The sequence below is a fragment of the Rhineura floridana genome, chromosome 4 (genome assembly GCF_030035675.1).
Source record: "Rhineura floridana isolate rRhiFlo1 chromosome 4, rRhiFlo1.hap2, whole genome shotgun sequence".
Lineage (NCBI taxonomy): Eukaryota > Metazoa > Chordata > Lepidosauria > Squamata > Rhineuridae > Rhineura > Rhineura floridana.
This window is the reverse complement of record NC_084483.1, coordinates 185,524,986-185,545,446: the sequence shown is the minus strand read 5'-3', so window position 1 is coordinate 185,545,446 and position 20,461 is coordinate 185,524,986. Positions and strand designations below refer to the sequence as shown.

General features: G+C 47.6%; 1 protein-coding gene across 2 annotated transcripts in view; it reads left to right on the top strand.

The window, feature by feature from the left end:
* Window positions 1-20,461, top strand: part of LOC133383891 (cullin-9-like) — a 77,995-nt gene that overhangs the window by 45,987 nt on the left and 11,547 nt on the right. For both annotated transcript variants that reach the window (XM_061625459.1, XM_061625460.1), the window contains exons 14-36: window positions 87-314; window positions 1,021-1,111; window positions 1,230-1,401; window positions 1,716-1,821; window positions 3,262-3,357; window positions 4,033-4,208; window positions 5,817-5,950; window positions 6,054-6,239; window positions 6,524-6,639; window positions 7,203-7,385; window positions 7,801-7,958; window positions 8,241-8,478; window positions 8,647-8,818; window positions 10,081-10,226; window positions 11,507-11,615; window positions 11,859-12,055; window positions 12,138-12,412; window positions 12,498-12,861; window positions 13,152-13,292; window positions 14,877-15,041; window positions 15,145-15,308; window positions 19,489-19,582; window positions 19,663-19,737. In XM_061625459.1, the coding sequence (XP_061481443.1) occupies window positions 87-314; window positions 1,021-1,111; window positions 1,230-1,401; window positions 1,716-1,821; window positions 3,262-3,357; window positions 4,033-4,208; window positions 5,817-5,950; window positions 6,054-6,239; window positions 6,524-6,639; window positions 7,203-7,385; window positions 7,801-7,958; window positions 8,241-8,478; window positions 8,647-8,818; window positions 10,081-10,226; window positions 11,507-11,615; window positions 11,859-12,055; window positions 12,138-12,412; window positions 12,498-12,861; window positions 13,152-13,292; window positions 14,877-15,041; window positions 15,145-15,308; window positions 19,489-19,582; window positions 19,663-19,737 (3,786 nt within the window). The remainder of the gene's footprint in view (window positions 1-86; window positions 315-1,020; window positions 1,112-1,229; window positions 1,402-1,715; window positions 1,822-3,261; window positions 3,358-4,032; window positions 4,209-5,816; window positions 5,951-6,053; window positions 6,240-6,523; window positions 6,640-7,202; window positions 7,386-7,800; window positions 7,959-8,240; window positions 8,479-8,646; window positions 8,819-10,080; window positions 10,227-11,506; window positions 11,616-11,858; window positions 12,056-12,137; window positions 12,413-12,497; window positions 12,862-13,151; window positions 13,293-14,876; window positions 15,042-15,144; window positions 15,309-19,488; window positions 19,583-19,662; window positions 19,738-20,461) is intronic.

The window sequence follows — 20,461 nt, the reverse complement described above, 5'->3', positions numbered from 1 at the left end:
GCCCATAGCCATCCAGAATGTTTGTGAAGTGAGAATGCAGCCCTTGCATTGCTATTATTTAGGCAGTGTTGTTTTTCTATCTACAGGTTGTGCAGGAGTTCATCCGTTTCCTGCATCGCTTGGCCACCACTAACAAAGACTGTGCTGTGGTGATGTGTCGTGTGGGCACAAAGGAGGCTCTGACCAAAGCTATGGACAAGCACAACTCCAATCTGTTGCTAGTGACAGATCTGCGTGACCTCATGACTGACTGTGAGAAATATGCCAGCCTTTATAAGAAGATGACAACCAGCATTCTGGCTGGTTGCATTCAGGTGACGCTGATAGCCTTTGTGGGGTGTGTGGCTTGGAATGGTGGCCAAATTACAGGTAGAGCACTGAGTATCAGTGGTCAGTTATATCTGGTAAAGCCAGAACAGGTCAGACTGAGATTAGGGGCCAGCTTGGCAGAAGTGGTGCTCTTTTGAGGCTGTGAGGTTCTGTTCTCTTTTCATTCCCCTAGAATCATAGGATAGTAGAGTTGGAAGGGTCCTATAAGACCATCAAGTCCAACCCCCTGCTCAATGTAGGAATGCAAATTAAAGCATGCCCAACATGGGCCTGTCCAGCTGCTTCTTGAATGCCTCCAGTGTTGGAGAGCCCACCACCTCCCTAGGTAATTGATTCCATTGTCGTAGCGCTCTAATAGTTAGGACTCTTAGTTAGTTAGTTAGTTTTTCCTGATGTTCAGCTGAAATCTGGCTTCCTGCAACTTGAGCCCATTCTGTTTCCTGCACTGTGGGACAATCAAGGATTCTGGCTCTGTGTGGCAACCTTTCATGTACTTGAAAAGTGCTATCATGTCTCCCCTCAGTCTTCTCTGAGACAGTTCAACTTACTGTAGGTAGTAGAGCTACACAAAGACAAATGCTTGGTGGATTCTGAGGTTCTCTGCAACAGTTTGGACTACTGAAGTTGGTGGTCAAAAGCAGAACTCTATTTATAATGCCTTTGTTGGTTTCTTTACCTTCCTTCCTACAGATGGTTCTTGGTCAGATAGAGGAACACAGACGTAGTCACCAGCCTATCAACATCCCCTTCTTTGATGTGTTCCTGCGGAACCTTTGCCAGGGTGAGCAACTTGTGCATTTGAGGAAAAAAACTGAGAAGCAAAGATTGCATCTGCATGGACCTGCCTTGTGTCGGGCCCAATCCTCTTTGGCTGCAAATGTATTTATTTTTTGGTCTAGGTTCCAATGTGGAGGTGAAGGAAGACAAATGTTGGGAGAGGGTGGAAGTCTCCTCCAACCCCCACCGAGCCAGCAAACTGACAGATAGGAATCCAAAGACATACTGGGAGTCTAATGGCAGCACTGGTTCCCACTACATCAATGTCTACATGCATCGTGGGGTGGTCGTCAGGTGAGTCCTGATGGGGCTCAGTCAGAAATCTTTTTGAATAAGTGGGGCTGGAGCTTTCCTAGGGAGCAGAATAAGGGTAGGCTTCAGTGTGATGGTGCACTTGCCACTTGTAGGGTTAAAGGCAAGCTCGGACACTTGGTTTCTGTTTGAGTAATTTTTGGGGGACAGAGATGAAAATAGCAGCTATTTATTGAGCCCAGAATGTGGTGAAATGCTTCTGGTTATCAGGGCAGATATATCAGAAGAAGGCTTTCTGGAGGATGCTGGGATTCCACCATGGGCTTAGCTTCAACACTGTCTCTCTCCTGCTGTAGGCAGATGACTTTACTAGTGGCCAGTGAGGACTCCAGCTACATGCCAGCTCGGATTGTGGTCATGGGAGGAGAGAACACTTCCAGCATCACTACCGAGCTCAGTACTGTGAGTGCTCCAGTATTTCTCTAAATCCAGACTGCTTTTAATCTGGTCATGAACCTCAGGATGGAAGCCTTCACACTTGAAAGTTCTTTACCGTATTGCTGAAATCTGCGCCCAGATCATAGATCTTTCACATAGACCATACATCAGTGTTCAACTGTCCAACCCTGGAGTGGTTTCCTATTGGAGATTTGCCATTTCTCAAAATGGCTGTGCTCCATTCCCTCTGTCCTGGACCCTCTTTACTGCTGCTGGTGTGGGGAATTGGGTGGCTGTGGGGCTGTGGAGATAGCCCTGTGTTACCTCTAGTCTGTTCACAAACTGGAAATCTCTCAGCTACTGATGGCTAGTCTGCTCCTTGCCTGCCTGCTTCCCCTTACTTCTTTGTGGCTAACCGTCTTCTGCCCACCCCCACCCCCAGTAAAATAGATCTGAAGTTCATATGCCCGCAGCAGCAGAAAATATTGGACTGGATGGACTACTGAGGAGTGCAGTCCAAGGTCCAGAGAAGTGCACTGATGAATGTCTGAGAGACACTGAATTTTGGTTGGAAGCTATGAGTTTTTGTCCCAAGTGCCTATGATGGTTTTGCCTACCTGATTTGACACCTATGTGCCAACAATTGTAAAGATTGGCTTTTGTACACATGTAGAAGCAACTAGTGGGGTTTTTCCTGTTTTGATCTGTTGCAGTAACTGGGTCCTTTACAGGGTATGCAAAACAACTAATGGTTCTTGCTCTGTTTTCTTGGACACAGTAGATCTTTGTTGTCACAAACAGCTAATGATCCTTGCTGCTCTTTATGCCCTGTGAAGCTTTTACATAGCAGAGGGGTGCAGCGGGAAGAGTTTCTGTGCGAAGGAGGTTGCATTATTGGTGAGTTTGGGATGCCAGTTTGTAGTTTGGCATAAAGTTCCCAAATTGGTTAGATTGTTGCTGCCTAACTGGTTGTACCAGAACAATTTTCAGTGTTTAGACTAGGTAGAGACCAAATATTTTAAAGGGCTTATTAGAAACAACATCAGTGAACAGCAAGAGTTTACCTTGGCTTCTTGATAACACAGAACAACAGGGTGAGGTTTTTCCCATCTGAAAAGACTTAACATCTTTGAGAGGATAGGTGTCCTGTGGTTTTTGTGCTTTGTGCTGAACTGACTTACCCTTCCGATTTCTTTAAATCTCTCTTCTCATTTCTGTCCTATGGAGCAGCTTCCCCATCCCCCAGAAGGCTGGTTATGTACCTTTCCTGTCCTGTGGATTACATGGCCTTACATTCTCTATAGTTGTAGTGAGAAGGGCTCTGATTCATTACATCAGTGGGGAACACAGTAAAGTACTCTCTAGTAGTCTCCTGCAAGGCGGGGGGTTGTGGGGCGAGGGGAGGATTGTTTACTGCATTAGCACTTCTTCATCCTGGTGAGACTCTGGCTCTTTACCTAACAGGTGAACGTCCTACCGTCAGCCAGCAGGGTGGTTCTTCTGGAGAACATGGCCCGCTTCTGGCCCATTATACAGATCAAAATCAAGCGTTGTCAGCAGGTAGGGAGCTTTTGCTGGACCTGCCTGGGGGCTTACTGTGTAATCAGTTTCTACACATGAAAAGCACATACCTTTGGATTCAAAATGCACCATCCACACATCTCCCTTCAAAGTATTGTTCATGTTAGTATTGAATTTTCCAAGCATCTGAAGGATTGTATTTTGTACCTGCGAAAATAAGAGGCTTCTCAAAGATGATAGGTTTATTGTCACTATAATGATGGTGTGGAATATTGTTAACTTGAGTGCCAGAGGAGATATACGAGGTACAGTCTGTGAGATGATTAATAACAAATGAACAACTTAAAACTTTCCAGCAAAGTCACATTAAGTTAGTTGCACAAGCATGCTGCTCTGTGCTTTGGAACTTTTTTCTTTTTCGTTTCCGTAGCTGTTGGTTAGGCACTCCTCTACTGCGCATCTCATGCACTGAAGAGCATGGATGTCCTTGAAAAGATAAACAGCAGTTACCATACAACAGATTGTGGCACACAAGTACACTTCTATTTTAAGCGGGTGAAATGTTGACCTCTGACATAACTTGCAGAAGTATGCATGTGAGTGAAAATGTGGTTGGGGCACACTTTGATCATGTGGAAGTAATGGAAATATTAGGAAGTTAATATGTGTATAGGTGGCACAGTGCCTCGCTGGAAAGGTCTGTGTTGTTCACAGGGTGGCATTGACACGCGTGTGCGTGGCATCGAGGTGCTGGGTCCCAAGCCCACGTTCTGGCCCATCTTCAAGGAGCAGCTGTGCCGGCGCACGTACCTCTTCTACACTACCAAGGCCCACACTTGGTGCCAGGAAATCTCAGAAGATCGGATGCAGTTGCTGCAGCTCTTCAACAGGTCCTGCCTTTTCTGATGTTCTTCCCTTGTCCTTCCCTTGGGCTGTCGGCAGGGAGGTGAAATGAGGTCATGGGGGACAGGGAGGAGTCTCATCCAGAGATACTCAGACTTGTGATGGGAGGGGGGCAAAATTCCTAGACCCCCATGCTTATCCTAATAAGGGTAAAGTTGCTTGCCTTGGTGGCAATCTTGACGCCCCATCCACATCTACTGTAGTCCCCGGTGAGGTATCCAGTGCAATGTCTGCTGCAACTTCTTGGGATCGGTTTCAGTTGATGCGGCCTGATGACAAGGACAAGGTGCTTGTGACAAGGCAGCTAGCAACATGTCCTCTCAACCCTTGCGCTTCTTAGCTTATTAAAACTTGCTGAGGGGGGGTTGACCAAATGGATCTAGGATGTGGTCAATGCATCATTGCGGGATGGAATGGTCCCATCTGCCCTGGAGGAGGCGGTGACCCAACTGCTCCTGAAAAAGCCCACCCTGGACCCATTGGTTTGTGACAACTACTGCCCGGTTGCAAATACCCCCTTCTTAGGGAAGGTGATCGAGAGGGTAGTGGTGCAGCAGTTGCAAGTACTCTTGGATGAAACAGATTATCTTGACCCATTCCAGTCTGAGTTCAGGCCTGGCTATGGAAGTGAATCAGCCTTGGTCACCCTGATGGATTACCTTTATCGAGAGGACAGGGGGAGTATGACCCTATTATTCTTATTTGATCTCTCTGCAGCTTTTGATACTATTGAGCATGGTATCCGTCTGAGTTGATGTAGTGAGATGGGTAGTAGAGGCACTGTTTTACAGTGGTTCCAATCCTACCTCCAGGGTCGTTTTTAGAGAATAGCATTGGGTGATTGCCTTTTGGCGGCCCCCTGGCAGTTGTGCTGTGGGGTGCCTCAGGGTACCCTCTTGTCCCCCATGCTGTTTAACATCTGTATGAAGCCCTTGGAAGTGGTCATAAGGAGATTTGGGGTGAGGTACACTGATGATACCCAGCTCTATTTCTCTGTAACATGTGAATTGGGAAATGCTGTACAAGCCCTGGACCACTGCCTGGACTGCGTGGTGGGCTGGATGAGGGCCAATAAACTGAGTCTGAATCCTATCAAGATGGAGGTGCTGTGAGTTGGTGGTTCCCAAGTTTGAATAATTGGTCAGTTGCCTGCTTTGGAATTCCCTCCTCTTAAATATTAGACAGGTGCCATCTCTGTTATCGTTTCGGTGCCTATTGAAGACCTTCCTCTTTCAACAAGCGTTTTAAGTAGAGACCTTATCCCTGTGTCTGTGTTGGAATTGTTTTTTAAGATGTTTTTAAAGCTTTTTTTTTAAAGGTTTTTACAGGAGTTTTGTTTTAATATATTTTAAAGTCAGTTTTTATGATGATTTAGAGTGTTGTTAGTGTTTTTTGTTTGCTGTCCTGGGCTCCTACTGGGAGGAAGGGTGGGATATAAATTTTATAAATAAATATCCATCCTGCTCCTCGTCTTCATTGTCCAAGTTCCTGCTCTGCTTTGTCATGCACCCTGCACATGCATTTGTCCCTAGTTTTGGAAGACATCCAGGCTTTACCCAAACCAATGGCTCAGGCTGTGTCCTTTGCCTCTGCAGGTTGAACAGTGCCTTGCAACACGAGCAGGTGTTTGCCGATCGCTTCCTTCCCGATGACGAGGCTGCCCAGGCCCTGGGCAAGACCTGCTGGGAGGCCCTCATCAGTCCTTTGGTGCAGAGCATCACCACTCCAGGTATGGGATCTCCGTCCTGGCCAGAGTCCCTAGGTGGCTGCATGTGCCCGTCCCTCCCCTTTCCCAGCAGCCTTGTTGACTCGTGCTTTTTGTGCCCTTGCAGACCCCAGCGGCATCAGCCCGCTGTCGTGGCTCCTCAGCCAATACTTGGGGAATTTGGAGGCCGCCCGGAGTGCCAAGAGCCGGGCGGCCATCTTCAACTCCCGTGTTCGGCGTCTGAGCCACCTCCTGGTGCACGTGGACTCCAGCAGCCCTGAGCCCGAGGAGCTGAAGCCCCCCGTCAAATCCAGTGAGTGACCCCCCCCGCCAAAGGAGGGCAGGTCCTCCTTTCTGAATGGAGGATGGGAGGGCCCCCCGGATGGCTGAGCAGACCTTGTGGCCGCACTGGCAGGAGCAAGAGTGTGTGTGAGGGTCTTGAGGGGTAGAAGGGGGACTCTTGGAAGGAGGGGTTTCTTCAGGGAAGAATAACAAGGGGCATCAGGGAGGGGAGCTCTAAAGGACATATTTGGTCAGGGATGGGTGCCCGGGGACTCTGATCCTTCTGAATAGTCCCGTGTAACCTCCACTTTGCAGATGGAAAGAATGGGAAGAACAAGGAGTCAAGCTCTGGGGCTGTCAAGGCAGCCGTGAAGAAACCCAGCAGCACCACAGGCATCACCCAGTGCTGGAAAGGTGTGGTCCAGCAACAGGTAGGGGCAGCTGAGCGATGGTGTCCAGCAGCCAGTGTGCAAATGTGTGCGTCAAGCAATGAGATGCGGTTTATTGACTCTCTGCCCGCAAGCCGATGTCTTCATATCGACATCTTCTCTAATAGACCACCAGCTAGGCCTGCTGCATTATTTGTGCTAGTGCGTGTGTGCGCGTGCACTTGTGCATGTTTTTAAGGGGTTCTTGGGGGAGGCAGTGTCAGGAGTTCTACAGCTGCAAGGCAGGGCTGTGTGTGGCGCTGCAAAGATAGATGAGAGGTTTGATTTTATTTTGAAATTTCTGCCCCAACTCCAAGCACATGCATGGGCTTTCCTGGCTGCTTAGCAACCCATCAAAAAATGAGATGAAGTATGTTTAAAATTATCCAGTGCAGGCAAAGAGCCTGCAGTTTCTCTTGTGACCAAATGCCAGTTATCACTGGCCACGGAGACAGGATTTCAAGAGGAGGACTTCTAGGAATGGTTGCACGGCCCCACAGAGCTAGGAAATGGCTTGCGGTGGGTGGTTCTAATCCTGTCGTGCTCCTGCCATTCCTCTTCTCCAGGTGAAGCGGTTCCTGGAGACCTCGTGGCAAGCCCCGGACTTTGTGGAGCGTTACTGCAACACCTACCTGCGCCTCCGCACCGCCATGGAGGAGCTGTTTGGGCAGCAGATGTCCTTCATGCTGGCCCTGTGCCACGGCTTCTCTGGAGGGCTGCTGCAGCTCTCCTTCCTGACGGCCATGCACGTGAGTGAGGGCTGAGGGGAGGCCCGTATCCTAGGAAAGGGCTAGGCCATTTGGAAGGAGGCGGACTGGCCCTGAGCCATCAACCCTGGCCTCTGTCTCCGGTCCCATCTGCCAGAGCTATCCATTAAGCTGGCCTTGCCACTCGCAGCTCCAACAAGGATGTCAAGTGTGGCTTCATTCCACGGTCCTGCACCTCATCTCGGGGCCTGCTCAGAGCCCACAGACCGGCCAGTCTCCCCTTTCTGGGCTTCGTACGTGGGCTGTGCCCCAGGGAAATGGTACCCGCTCCTTCCTGGAGGTGATGCTGCTGTGTTCGTGGGAGGGATTCCTTTAGCCAGTCTCCCCTCCTCTGTCCCTTCATTTGGGGTCGTCTTCTCCTTGGTTCACCTGGCATCTCCTGCTCTGTGACCTCCAGGTGAGTGAGCAGTTTGCCCGTTACATTGACCTGTGGATCCAAGAGAGCTGGGCGGACTCGGGCAACGTGGAGACCTTGCGGCGCCTGCAGCAGAGTCTGGAGCCCGTGCTCTTCCTCGCAGGCCTGGAGTTGGCCAACACCTTTGAGCACTTCTACCGGTGAGGAGGCCTTTGCAGTGGGGAAGAGATGCCCAGTCGCAGTGGGGCAGGAGGGGCGTTGAGTGGAGGGAGAGGAAGTGGGCGCAGGCGGGAAGCGCTTGGACAGTGGTGGCAAAGCATCTTCCTGGCGCATCCGTCTGGACGAAGCCACGGAGGCTCCCAGTTTCTTCTTTCTGTGGCTCTGGCTCTTGCACTGGGATCTCCAGGAGGGTCCGTGGGAGTGAGCTGCGGCTGATGGGGGGTGCCCCGCCCTCCTCCTCTCTGACCCCCTTGCTTCTCCAGGTACTACTTGGGAGACCGGCTCCTGTCCCAGGGCAAGACGTGGCTGGAGTGCGCCGTGGTGGAGCACATTGGGCTCTGCTTCCCCAACCGCTTCCCGCAGCAGATGCTGAAGAACCTGAGCGAGCTGGAGGAGCAGCAGCAGCAGTTTCACCTCTTCCAGCTGCAGCAGCTTGACAAGCATCTGCTTGAACTCGATCAGGATGGGAAATGCGAGGAGGAGGAGGAGGAGGGAGGAGCGGTGAGTGGGGAGGAGGGGCCCAGAGGCCCAGATCGCCGTCTCCATGGTCCCAAGGGGTCCTCTGCAGCCAAGGCCTGTTCACCGTCTCGGGCCTGCTCTTCCCAGTTGACGCTGCCTGGGGACCTCCTGCCGTCCTCCACAGCCCCAACCCTTCTCTTTTTCTCCCAGATGGCGGAGGAGCAGCCGTTCTCTCAGGAGGAAGAGGCAGAGGTGAAGGTGCTGGCCTTGTCTCCGCGCTGCTGGACCATCTCCCCACTCTGCTACCTGGAGGAGCCGGCCACTTTTTTCCCAGCATCCCTCAGTCAGCACCTGAGCAAGTTTGCTGACTTTTACACCCAGAGTGAGTGTCGGGCTGTCCTTGAGCCCAAATTGGGCAGGGTGGGGATGGTCCCTGAACGTCTCCCTCCCTCCCTCCGGCTCAGTTGCTGATAGCAGATCAGTACCACTTTACTCAAGACTCTGAAATGGGGAAGTGTCTAAAAACCTAGAAATGAGCAGCATCAAGCCTTCTATAAAGGAAATTATCCAATATTTCAAGGAGAGTTCTGAGTCTCGAGGCCAGAGTTTCAGAGAGGCAGTGTTAAATGGGTCATCATCTTGGGGAGAAGTAGGATTTAAGGCACACGCGATTAGACAGTCAGAAAACCAAGCCTCGTGTTTTGTTCATGCTGATCCAACCCAGGACTGTGAAATCCTGTTGGCGAGCAGAGAAAGAGCCGCCTTACTGAGGGGCTGGGAGTTAGCAATGAGCCTCTTTGCCCTCTTGAGAAGAGGGGGGGATGTGGAGTGGGAGGTGCCCGGTTCTTACGGAATGAAACTTAACATGGGGCTCCCCAGGTGGTGTTGGACTACATCTCCCATCATCCCTGGCCATTGGCCGTGCTGTCTGGGGCTGATGAGAGTTGGAGCCCAACAGATAGCTGGAAGGCACCAGGCTCCCCATCCCTGATTTAAGAGAACAAGTGAAATAGTGTCAGAGGTCAGGATTGTTTGCCTCCTACTGCCAGTGGCCCATTTCAGAAAGGAAGAGAAGGAAGAGACTGATTTCTTATATTTTTACTCCATCTTTCGGCCAGTGATCCTGAGGAGAGCTTTGATGCAACTGCAGCTGCTAACCAGTCGCACTTAGGAGCTTACCAAGGGCGTTTCTAGGCACTTAGAAGGCTGTGGGCATAGGCCTGTGACACAACATTTGCATATGCTAATTTATGCATATGGCTGGTGGCTGGGTGGGGGTGTCTCCCCAGCAGTGTGCTCGGCAGTGCTCCCAGCCACCTTGCAAGCCAAGGAAGAAAATGAATTTTACAAGCAAGGAGGGAAAGGGTCAGGAAGTCTGGGGCTCGGATCCCCTGGGCTGCGCCTTTAACAACGCCCCTGGATTGTACGCCACTTGGAGTTGCAGACTCAAGAAACCCATTGGGCCAGTTGCGGGGAATCCTTGGCCTTCCAGATGTTGCTGAACTACAACTCCCATCATTTCTGGCGATTGCTGTGTTGGGAGTTTTAGTTCATCCACATCTTGAGGGCCAAAGGTTCCCCATCCCTGCTGTAGGCAGTCTTGCCGCTGTATTTCTCCATGATGGACCCCTTCCTCTCTCACAGGTCAGAGCCGCTTTGGGCTGGAGCACACCAAGCCGCGACGTTTGCAGTGGACGTGGCTGGGCCACGCAGAGCTTGAGTACCAGGGCTGCCTCCTGCACGTTTCCACCCTGCAGATGTACATCCTCCTCTGCTTCAACAGTGCTGAGGTCTGAAGCTCCCTTGAGTCCCACTTGTTTGCTGCCAGCGTGGCTTTCTATGGGTGGTATTCCATGCTAGTCCTACTCAGAGTAGACCCATTGAAGTAAACAGACATGACTAACAGTTTCACTAATTTCAAATGGGTCTACTTTGATAGGACCTAGCTGAATAGTGACTTAAAACACACACACATGCAGAATTTTGCACAGTAGAGTTTAAAGTTCTCCAAGGTAGGCATTGATCTTTGCAGATTCCAAGGGTCAGCACTGGGGCATAGCTCATATTAAAGTGATTCTGAATGTGCACCAAAGAAGGCAATTTCTTTATTAGGTAAATATGTTTAGTTAGAACCAAGGACGTTCGCCCTTGACTTAGAGCGGGGTTGCTAGGAACTATAGGGTAACATTGGATCAGTGCTACTGAATGTGTTCACCATCCTGTGTTCAGCCAGGGAACTTGCCTGATTCTCCTGAGATTTGGGCTGTAGGTGACCTTTGGATTCTATTGCCCGACACTGAGCAGTTATAGGCATTTGCTGCCCACATTCAGTGAAATATTAAGATTTACAGTGTGTGAGAGTTTAAGATAACTTTTTCTGAGACAGCCAAGAATCGCTCATCGTCTGCATTGTCAAAATGTCAGCACAACCTGCAGTTCGGGGCTTAAAAATATTGTCCCATACTTAGTGATGGTGCTGAAATGGTGGTGAGGCCTGGACTTCTGTTTGTTGGGAATCTCTTTGTCTGTGAGCTCTTCTTTTTCCCAGTGAACTTGGCAAACAGACCAACATGATGGTCTAAGGCAGTAGTGGGGAACCTCGGGCCGGGCCCCCGAATGTGGCCCTGTAAGCCTCTCTATCTGGCCCTCAGAACTTTCCCCAACCCACACTCTTCACTGGCCCTGCTTCACACCCCACCTGTTTTTGTGTGGCTAGAATGGGTCCCTGAACCCTGATCATGCTTCTTGCGTTCCTGGATGTGGGATAGAGGGGGGTGTATGAGTGGGTGCAGAAAGTAGCCTACAGTAGAAAAGGTAAAGTGTACATTTATTTTTCTGCCTGTTTTTGCTTCTGACCTCACCCACACTGGCATGTGGCCCTCTGGATGAAAAAGGTACCCCACCCCCGGCATAAGGGTTCTATCGTACAAATGGTTAATTTATTGCACTTGCATTATCTCTCGGAGGGATTCATTGGGGCTGGAAGTCTATAGATTTCCCAGCATTCCTGTTTGTATACCTTTTTTGCTCTGTGCATTCAGCTTCATTTCCCCCCCATTAATGGTCATAGGAGATTTCTGTGGATGCGCTGTTACAAGCCACAGGTCTTTCGCCTGTCCTCCTGGGTCATGCACTGAAACCTCTGACAAAGGAGAATGGGATCCTGACTCAGAGTCAGAGTAAGTATGGAGGGACTTCCAAGGAGGGGCGAGGGGATCTTGACCCGCTTGGGAAGGAAGCCCAGTGATGTGGGTGGGATCCTGACTTCCAGCTACTTCCATGAAACACTTGGTTTACCAAGTTAGATGGTGAAGTTGAGGAGGGCTTTCCCAGCTGGGCATCACAGAGGGCAGCTTATGTTGTGAATACAAGAATGCCGAAATGCCTTTGCTGCTTTGAAGCCCCATGGTGTTTGGTTCCAGGTGTCTTGAGGCTGAATGAAGGGAGACTGGCCCAGGTGTTTGGCCAGCGCCTCTGGCTGCTGCCCCAGCAGACATACTTGAATGTGGAAGAGAATGAGGGCAGTGCTCTGGAGAGGAAGAGGAACATCATCTGCTGCCTCCTTATCCAGATCCTGAAAGAAGAGAAAGAGATACACATTGACAACCTCGTTTTCAGGGTATGGAATGCAGGGATCTGACCTTGTAGCACAATCCAGCTGGTAAACGCAGGGACTAACTCACTCTTCCCGCCTGTCCCAGGTGATTGATGCCTGCCAGAAATGGGAATCTGGCTCAACTTTGAAGTTCTTGAGCTTTTGCTGCAGCAGCACTGATGTCTTGTCCTGCATCCTGCATCTGCTGAGCCAGGGCTACATCCAGCGCCAGGAAGATAGCCCACAGCTCCTCCAGTACATCTCTGTGGAGCCCACCACACCTCACCGGGGCCAAGCTCAGCTCATCTTTCAGAGCACTGATTGCCAAAGGACAAAGCCCCCTTCTGGGACAGATAAAAGCAACAAATTCTATCCTTTCAGGTAATGTTTCATTTTAGTGGCCTGTGCATAGCAGAAGCAGGATCATGTCTATGTAGTTGTTGATAAGGCCTTTATTGTTTACTAGGTTGGATGCCTTTGGCCTTGGTACTGAACAGGTGCTTATGGAGACAGTGCTGTTGCCCATGGGACGCACAATGGACCAAGAAGAAGTTGGGGTGCTCATGAACCAGACAGTGCAGAGAGTCTCAGATACCCTAAGTGTGACTGCAGATATTGCCCAGCACCTGCTGATACACTGTAAATGGAATGTGGATGTTCTGATTCAGCGCTACACAGAGGATCCAGAGCTGCTACTGTTTTCTTCAGGGCTGCAAGTGCGAAACCTCCAGGAACCCTCAAGTCCCGTCACCCACTGTCCAGTGTGTGTGAATCAGCTGAGTCAAGCAGACAATCCACCTGTTCTCTGCTGCATGCACTACTGCTGTAAGGTGAGGGTTGGCTCCCCTTACTGTTGTGATAGCAAGTACCTGCTTTCACTCTGGCCCATTCTTTCAGCAGTTCTGATGGGAGTGTGTAAATTATCGTGCTGCCCTTCTCATCTGTAATAGAATATTGCTGCTTTTTGAAATTGGTGTCCATTCTTATACCAATATTCCTGATAGGTTTTGGCAAATGATTTCCTCCCTTATGGGCAACTTGAAACATTGCTGCCTGTGTTAATACTCTGCAGATCTCTATCCTATATTCTTTCCCCCCCTCATTTGTTTTTTCCAATTAGTCCTGCTGGAATGAATACTTGACAACTCGGATTGAACAAAACCTGATTCTGAACTGCACATGTCCCATCTCTGACTGCCCTGCTCAGCCTACTACTGCCTTTATCCACTCTATCATTTCCTCCAAGGAGGTCATTGCTAAGGTAGGCACAGTAGTTCTGATGTGCTGGTACATTCCATCAAAACCATCCACCCATTAGGTGAGAGCTTCATCATCATGAAGAGCCAGCCTCTTCCTTATGAGACAACATCTGTTTTGTCCCATAGTCTGGGATCTGAATAATAGGTCAGGCTGTTAAACCTTTTATTCCAGGTATGCTAAATCTCCCATTACCCAGCATATAGCTCTTTAAGATTTCTCTGTTATCCATGTCCATCTTGCAGAATATCTCATGTTCTTGTTCACTTGCTTGAGACATCTCCAGCAGTTTGCTCTGCAGGCACTTGCTCTCTGTTCATTAGATCCTGTGTACAGAACTCCATGAGCTGAGCTGGTGAATGCCTTGTCCTCCTTTGGTAGGGAACTGGGCTAAGTGGCGTTTAGCTGCTTTAAGTTCGTTAATATGGTTGTATATATCTTACATCCAAACAACAAAGTGGAAGGCCTGTACTGTTAATTTTTGTGCCATATTTGTTTATTTTGTACAATTTTGATTGTGCTAATCAAGCGGGAGGGTTGGAAGCTCCGCCCCCTAATCATTGGAAATGCTGCTGGGCATCCACACTCCCTTTTGGTTCTGATAAGTCCCTAGACATCGTAAAGCCCCACACATTCTCAAACCCTTAAAGTGTTAGAAACATTTTGGGAAAATACTGAAGCTGAGATTTCCAGGATACTGAATGTCCAGTATCAATTTTTGGCCTTGCATGGTATGGTAATGGAGTTTCAGAATATGCGTAGTCCTGTCTATGATATGTCAAGGAAATCACATTTCTTGTCTCATGAAGATACTACATTAAGTCTTTGTTAGTGTCTTATGCAGTGTTCTGATTAACTCTCAGGTTGATGGAACATGCTTCATCTTCGGCATTTTATTGGTCATTAAATACGCATCTCAGACTGAAACTTTGATTGGAATTGTGTCAGACAGAAACTGTCGTATGAAAGAAATACAAAATAGCACCCTCAATTGCCTTTCGTCTTCTTAATATCAGTCATCCTTTGGGATTTAGTTTTTGTTGAAACTGGAGATTCACTTCAAAAAATAAAAGGTGTGACAAGCCTGGATTGTGACAGGACCATGCCAAATACTTTAATTGAACCAATATCCTATTTGCTCCATTTTTAACCAATGCTTATCTTCTTGAGAAGATGACGAAGCTTATTACAGTGTTTAGCTGAGAAGCATGATTGTACATTGCAATATTCAGAAGAGACACGCCTTGTTTCCATAAGACTTTAGTAGATGCTGTGGGTGGCTTATTGTTCTGTCCAGTATTAATTAGTATTCTTGCTGTGATGCAGATACATTCTGTAGTAATAAATATTGTATTACAAAATAACTCAAGAAATCTAGTTAACACATTCTTTTTAAAGATGGTGATTATCTTTTATTAATGAAAGTTGGAGTAAAAACTATTGTTGAAGGTCTCTTTGTATTTTTTTGGTCAGAACTTTATAACCCTAGAAAGTTGCTCCAAATTTGATGTGAGATTAATTATCCATTCTTTAGCTATAGTCTTGCACGAGAGCTTCAGAACTGCCACTTGTGCCTTTCTCCCTACAGTATGAGAAAGCGCTCTTGAGGGGTTATGTTGAATGCTGTTCAAACCTGACCTGGTGCACCAACCCACAGGGTTGTGATCAGATTCTCTGCAAGGAAGGCCTTGGCTGTGGAGAAGCCTGTTCAAAGTGCTCTTGGATATCCTGCTTCAACTGCAATTTCCCAGAGGTAAGGTGAAGATAAGACTCTGAGGAAGTGCTGGCATCTGCTCAGAGGACTTTTACTCTGGGTTTTTGCTCTCCGTATAGCTCTGGCTCTGTATTTCTTGCAGGCTCACTATCCTGCCAGCTGCAGCCACATGTCCCAGTGGATGGATGATGGTGGCTTCTATGAAGGAATGACTGTGGAAGCCCAAAGCAAGCACCTGGCCAAACTCATCTCTAAGCGATGCCCAAGCTGCCAAGCTCAAATAGAGAAAAACGAGGGCTGTCTGCAGTGAGTGCCTGTTTGTGAAGAATTATGCAAACTTTGGTACCTGAGAGATCTTCCTGAACTTTCTTTGCTTGTTGGCTGATTTGCAAAGTTAGGTATCCTCGTGCTAAACTGCTGATCTGACCAGCTATTTTATATTATATCATCTTTAAAAAGATATTAAAACAAAACATCTTAAAAAACATCTTTAAAAAAACCCAGCTTTTTAAAAGATCTTAAAAAGCAATTCCAACACAGACACAGATAGGGATAAGGTCTCAATTTAAAAGGCTTGTTGAAAGAGGAAGATCTTCATTAGGTGCCGAAAAGATAACAGAGATGGTGCCTGTCTAACATTTAAGGGGAGGGAATTCCAAAGTGTCGGTGCCACAACATTAAAGGTCCATTTACTACATTGTGTGGAATGGACCTCCTGATAAAATGGTATCTGCAGGAGGCCCTTGCCTGCAGAGTGCAGTGATCAACTGGGTGTATAAGTGGTAAGATGATCTTTCAGGTATCCTGGTCCCAAGCCGCATAGGGCTTTGTACACAAAACCAGAATCTTAAACTTAGTCTGGTAGGTAATGGGTAGCCAGTGCAATTATTTTAGCACTGGGGTAACATGTTGGCAATACCTTGCCCAGTGAGCAGTTGCATTGCCACATTTTGCACCAGTTGCAGCTTCCAGACCAACTTCAAGGGCAGCCCCATATAGAGTGCATTACAGTAATCCAGCCTGGATGTTACCAGTCCATGGACAACAGCAGTCAGACTATCCCAGTCCAGGAATGGCTGCAGCTGTCTTATTAGCTGAAACTGGCAAGAGGCACTCCTAGCCACAGAGATCACTTTGGGCCTTTAGCAACAAAGATGGATCCAGGAGCACCCCAGACTATAAACCTGTTCTTTCAGAGGTTGGTACGACCCCATCCAAAGCAGGCAATTGACCAATTATCCAAACTTGGGAGCCACCAACCCACGGTGCCTCCGTCTTGCTAGGATTCAGACTCAGTTTATTGGCCCTCATCCAGCCCACCACCAAGTCCAGCTACCAGTCCAGGACTTGTATGGCCTCTCCCGATTCAGATATCACAGAGAAATAGAGCTGGGTATCGTCAGCATACTGCTGACACCTCTCCCCAAATCTCCTGATGACTGCTCCCAGAGGCTTAGTATAGATGATAAACAGCATGGGGGACACAACTGTAACCTGCAGCATCCCACAGCACAACTGCCAGGGGGCCGAAAGACAATCACCTAATACAGTTCTCTGAAAACGACCCTGAAACCAGTGTAAAACAGTGTAGCTGATACCCATCCCACCAAGTTGCCTCAGAAGGATACTATGGTTAGTAGTATCAAAAGCTGCTGAGAGATTAAGTGAAAATAACAGGGTTGAACTCCCCTGCCTTTCTCCCAATAAAAGTCATCCATTAGAGCAACTAAGGGCAACTGAGTCTCATAACAAGGCCTGAATCCAGACTGGGATGGGTCAAGATAATCTGTTTCATCCAAGAGTGCAAGAGCTAAATGTCTTGTGCCCTCTTGCTCATTTATGAGGTGAGAGGCCTTAATGTGAACGCCGCCCCCAAGCAACAACAGGTTTACTGCATGGAATACATGTCCTGATCCTTAATAGAGGCAAGAGTATTTTGATCATCTGTGTAGATGCTTTTAGATTACTTAGACCTAATTGTAATCACTTATGGCTCTGAAAGAATGGTATGAGGGTTTGGTGGGGGGAGTCTTACCATGGGGACTAAAGGAGATTTACAGTTCTGTCATTCAGTGAAGAAATGATTTTATGGTCTATTAATATCTACCTTGCCAAGGATTATCAATACCTTGGCACAGTCATTAACCAAAATGGAGACAATAGTCAAGAAATCAGAAGAAGGCTAGGACGGGGGAGGGCAGCTATGAGAGAACTAGAAAAGGTCCTCAAATGCAAAGATGTATCACTGAACACTAAAGTCAGGATCATTCAGACCATGGTATTCCCGATCTGTATGTATGGATGTGAAAGTTGGACAGTGAAAAAAGGGAAAAATCAACTCATTTGAAATGTGGTGTTGGAGGAGAGCTTTGTGGATACCATAGAAAAAGAGGAAGGCCAAACAAGAGATGGATTGATTCCATAAAGGAAGCCACAGACCTGAACTTACAAGATCTGAACAGGGTGGTTCACAACAGATGCTATTGGAGGTCGTTGATTCGTGGGATCGCCATAAGTCGAAATCGACCTGAAGGCACATGACAACAATAAATATCTACCTTGAGAAAGGTTTTTTTTAAACAGAGTGGTGCACAGAAAGCAGTCTAATAGCTAAAAGGTGATTTAAAGAAAAACAAAAACAAAAAAATGTATAGGCTAAAACTTAGAATCATGTTTTACTGGATAGAGTAAATGCCCACCAGAGCACATCCCTATGGGATATAACTGATAGTTCATAATTCGGAGTCCTTAAATTTGGACTAAAGGAAAATACTATCTAGCTTAGCCGCTGTGAGGATATGTAAAGCCCTTCTTTGGGGCACCTGACAGCTAGAATACACATTACATTGTAGCATGTAGTTTTCACCCAGCAGATTCTGTTCTGCAGAGTCCCCTTTAGGAGGGTTTATGCAATAAAGAAGGGATTGGCAGAAAGATAGCGCTTAACCTTTCTGCTCTTCAGTGTCTTTTCCTGAAACCCCAAGAAGCTTCCAAACACATATTTGTGGGGGGGAAATGGATCCGGAAGAATTGTGGAGAGAGAAGCTGGCGGGGTGCAGAGGAAGGCTTAGGCATTCCCTTTACCCTTGCCCCTTCTCTGCTGCAAAGCACCTCCTCCTCTCAGCACTTTGGAGTGGGGAAGGATCTGTCCCTTCAGTGTTCTTGCTTATAGGAGGGAGGTCCATTAGTACCTTTTGACTTTTGGAACCTTTCTGCAATGTCGTTTGTTTTTCTCTTGTCACCTTAGTGGAATTGAGCGTTTGACAGCTTGGAATATCAAACGCAGCCATCGTAAGCGCCATTTAGTTGCTGCTTTGCTGTTGGAGACAGTGCGAGGAATACCTGCCATTCCAGTGTGTGCTCTTAATTATTGTAAATCTGTACAATTTTCACAAGGTTGTCCTCCTATCTGGAGTTCTGAGCGCACGTAGCCACTGTAATTTTGTCTGTCATCTCTCTGAAAGGGTACTTGGGAGGGCTCATGCTTTGCTTCCTTGAAGTTATCTTTTCATAGTATCATAGGATTTCCATCCCACTCCCCAAGGAAAAACTTACTCTCTAGGGGTTGTCTTTGCCTTACTACAAAGCTATTTTTTCTCCTTTATGTCCTTTCAGTACTCGTCTCTGTTGCTTGTCCCCAGGGCTTCCTATTTTGAATCTATTTGCATATATGCCACATCCTTATCTCTACCACCACAGCAATTTTTTTCTGCCATATTTCTTCTCTTCCCTGTTGTTCTTTGAACACTATTCAGACTTGAGGGTAGGTTTTTGTTTGTTTTTCTTTTTTGTTTTCTGGAATTCAGAATCAGCACTTAAATTTTAGCAGGAGTATTTAAAGTATGGCAGTCAGAAATAAAACTGCAAACAGGCTCTTATGCTGGGGTTCCGTTATACTGCTCTCAGCACCTTTTGTAAAATGCCCAAGATATAGCAACAGTTCTCTCCTTTGCTGTGTGTGTGGGGGGGAGTGGAGGGGTGGAATTGAAGGCCTAGGTAGCAGGTCCATACTACAGCTGGTTGAGCATGCAGTTGAAGAGGAAAATGCAAACTCACGATGACTAAGGACTGTTTGCTCAGGAACACGATTTCTCAGGTTGACCCATATGTGTCTGGGGAGAGTGGGGGCACCGATCAATCACAGAAGGTAAATGTAATTTGTCCATTCACGTAGATGATGAAGTTGTGGATCCACATCAGAATTATGGATGTGGAGCATGTCCCCCTGAAATCCTAAAAGTAGACATGCACCTCTCCCTGCAGCTTAATTACTTTTTGTGTGAAGTGTGATTTGTTCATAGAAGCTTCTGGGTCAAAGCTAGTGATTTGGTCGTGGTTTTTACTGATTGGTGTCGATGAGAATAAACTGCCCTGAAGCTGCCTTTTGCCATTACAGAGTTCCCTGTTCCAGCCTGTGGGTTTTGAGAATTAAATCGCTAGCCATATCTTAAGCCAGAAGTAACTGATATTCTTTCTGCTTATTCAGTATGACTTGTGCCAAATGTAATCATGGATTTTGCTGGCGTTGCCTGAAGCCTTGGAAGCCAACTCACAAGGATTATTACAACTGTTCGGCTATGGTGAGTTTATGATTAGAGAACAGGGCATACATAGTGTGTGTTGTTGCTCTAAGTAACTACTTCACATTTCCCTCCCTCAGGTGAGCAAAGCAGCTCGTCAGGAGAAACGTTTCCAAGACTATAACGAAAGGTGCACTTTCCATCATCAAGCAAGGGTGAGGATCACTACTTGAGGCATGGGGAACCTAATTCAGCTCTCACCACTCTCTCTGAACCACACCACTCCCCCTAGACCACAGCTCCCTCGCCTGTCCCATTCCATAGCAAGCTGGCCATACAAGAAGACATCCCGTCCTGCAGTACCAGTTCACTTTGTTTCCATGATATTTTCTCAGTGCACAGAGAAAAAATGAAGTGATCTGGCCAGGAAGGATCACTTTCTGCATGGCCAGATCGCTGGGTTTTTATCTCTGTCTGATTATCAAGGACTTTCTTAGTGTACAGACAGAAAACAAAGCAAACTTACAATGTGGGGAAGAGATCTCTTCCTGCATGATCAGTTCACTTCATTCCTCACTCTGTAGCTCTTTCTCAGCATACAGTGAAGAAACCAAATTAAGAAAATTGCCACTCTGGGCTCCTGCTGGGAGGAAGGGCGGGATGTAAATAAAACAATAAATAAATAAATAAAAGTAGAGAGGTAAGTGTGTGTGAGAAGTGAGAGAGAGAGAGAGTGGGGGGTGGGGGATATACAGGTATATGTGTTTTTGCTTCCCCTGCTTTGGACATGTGGCCTCTGATTACTTTCCTCTGAGGGAATTCAGCCCTGGGGGAGGATGGGAAGGGTCTCACTCCTGCTGCATTAGAAACTGTATCTTACCGTGTTTTTCCTCACACCGTAGACCATGTAGCCATAATCAGCTTTAGTAGCAGTTCAGG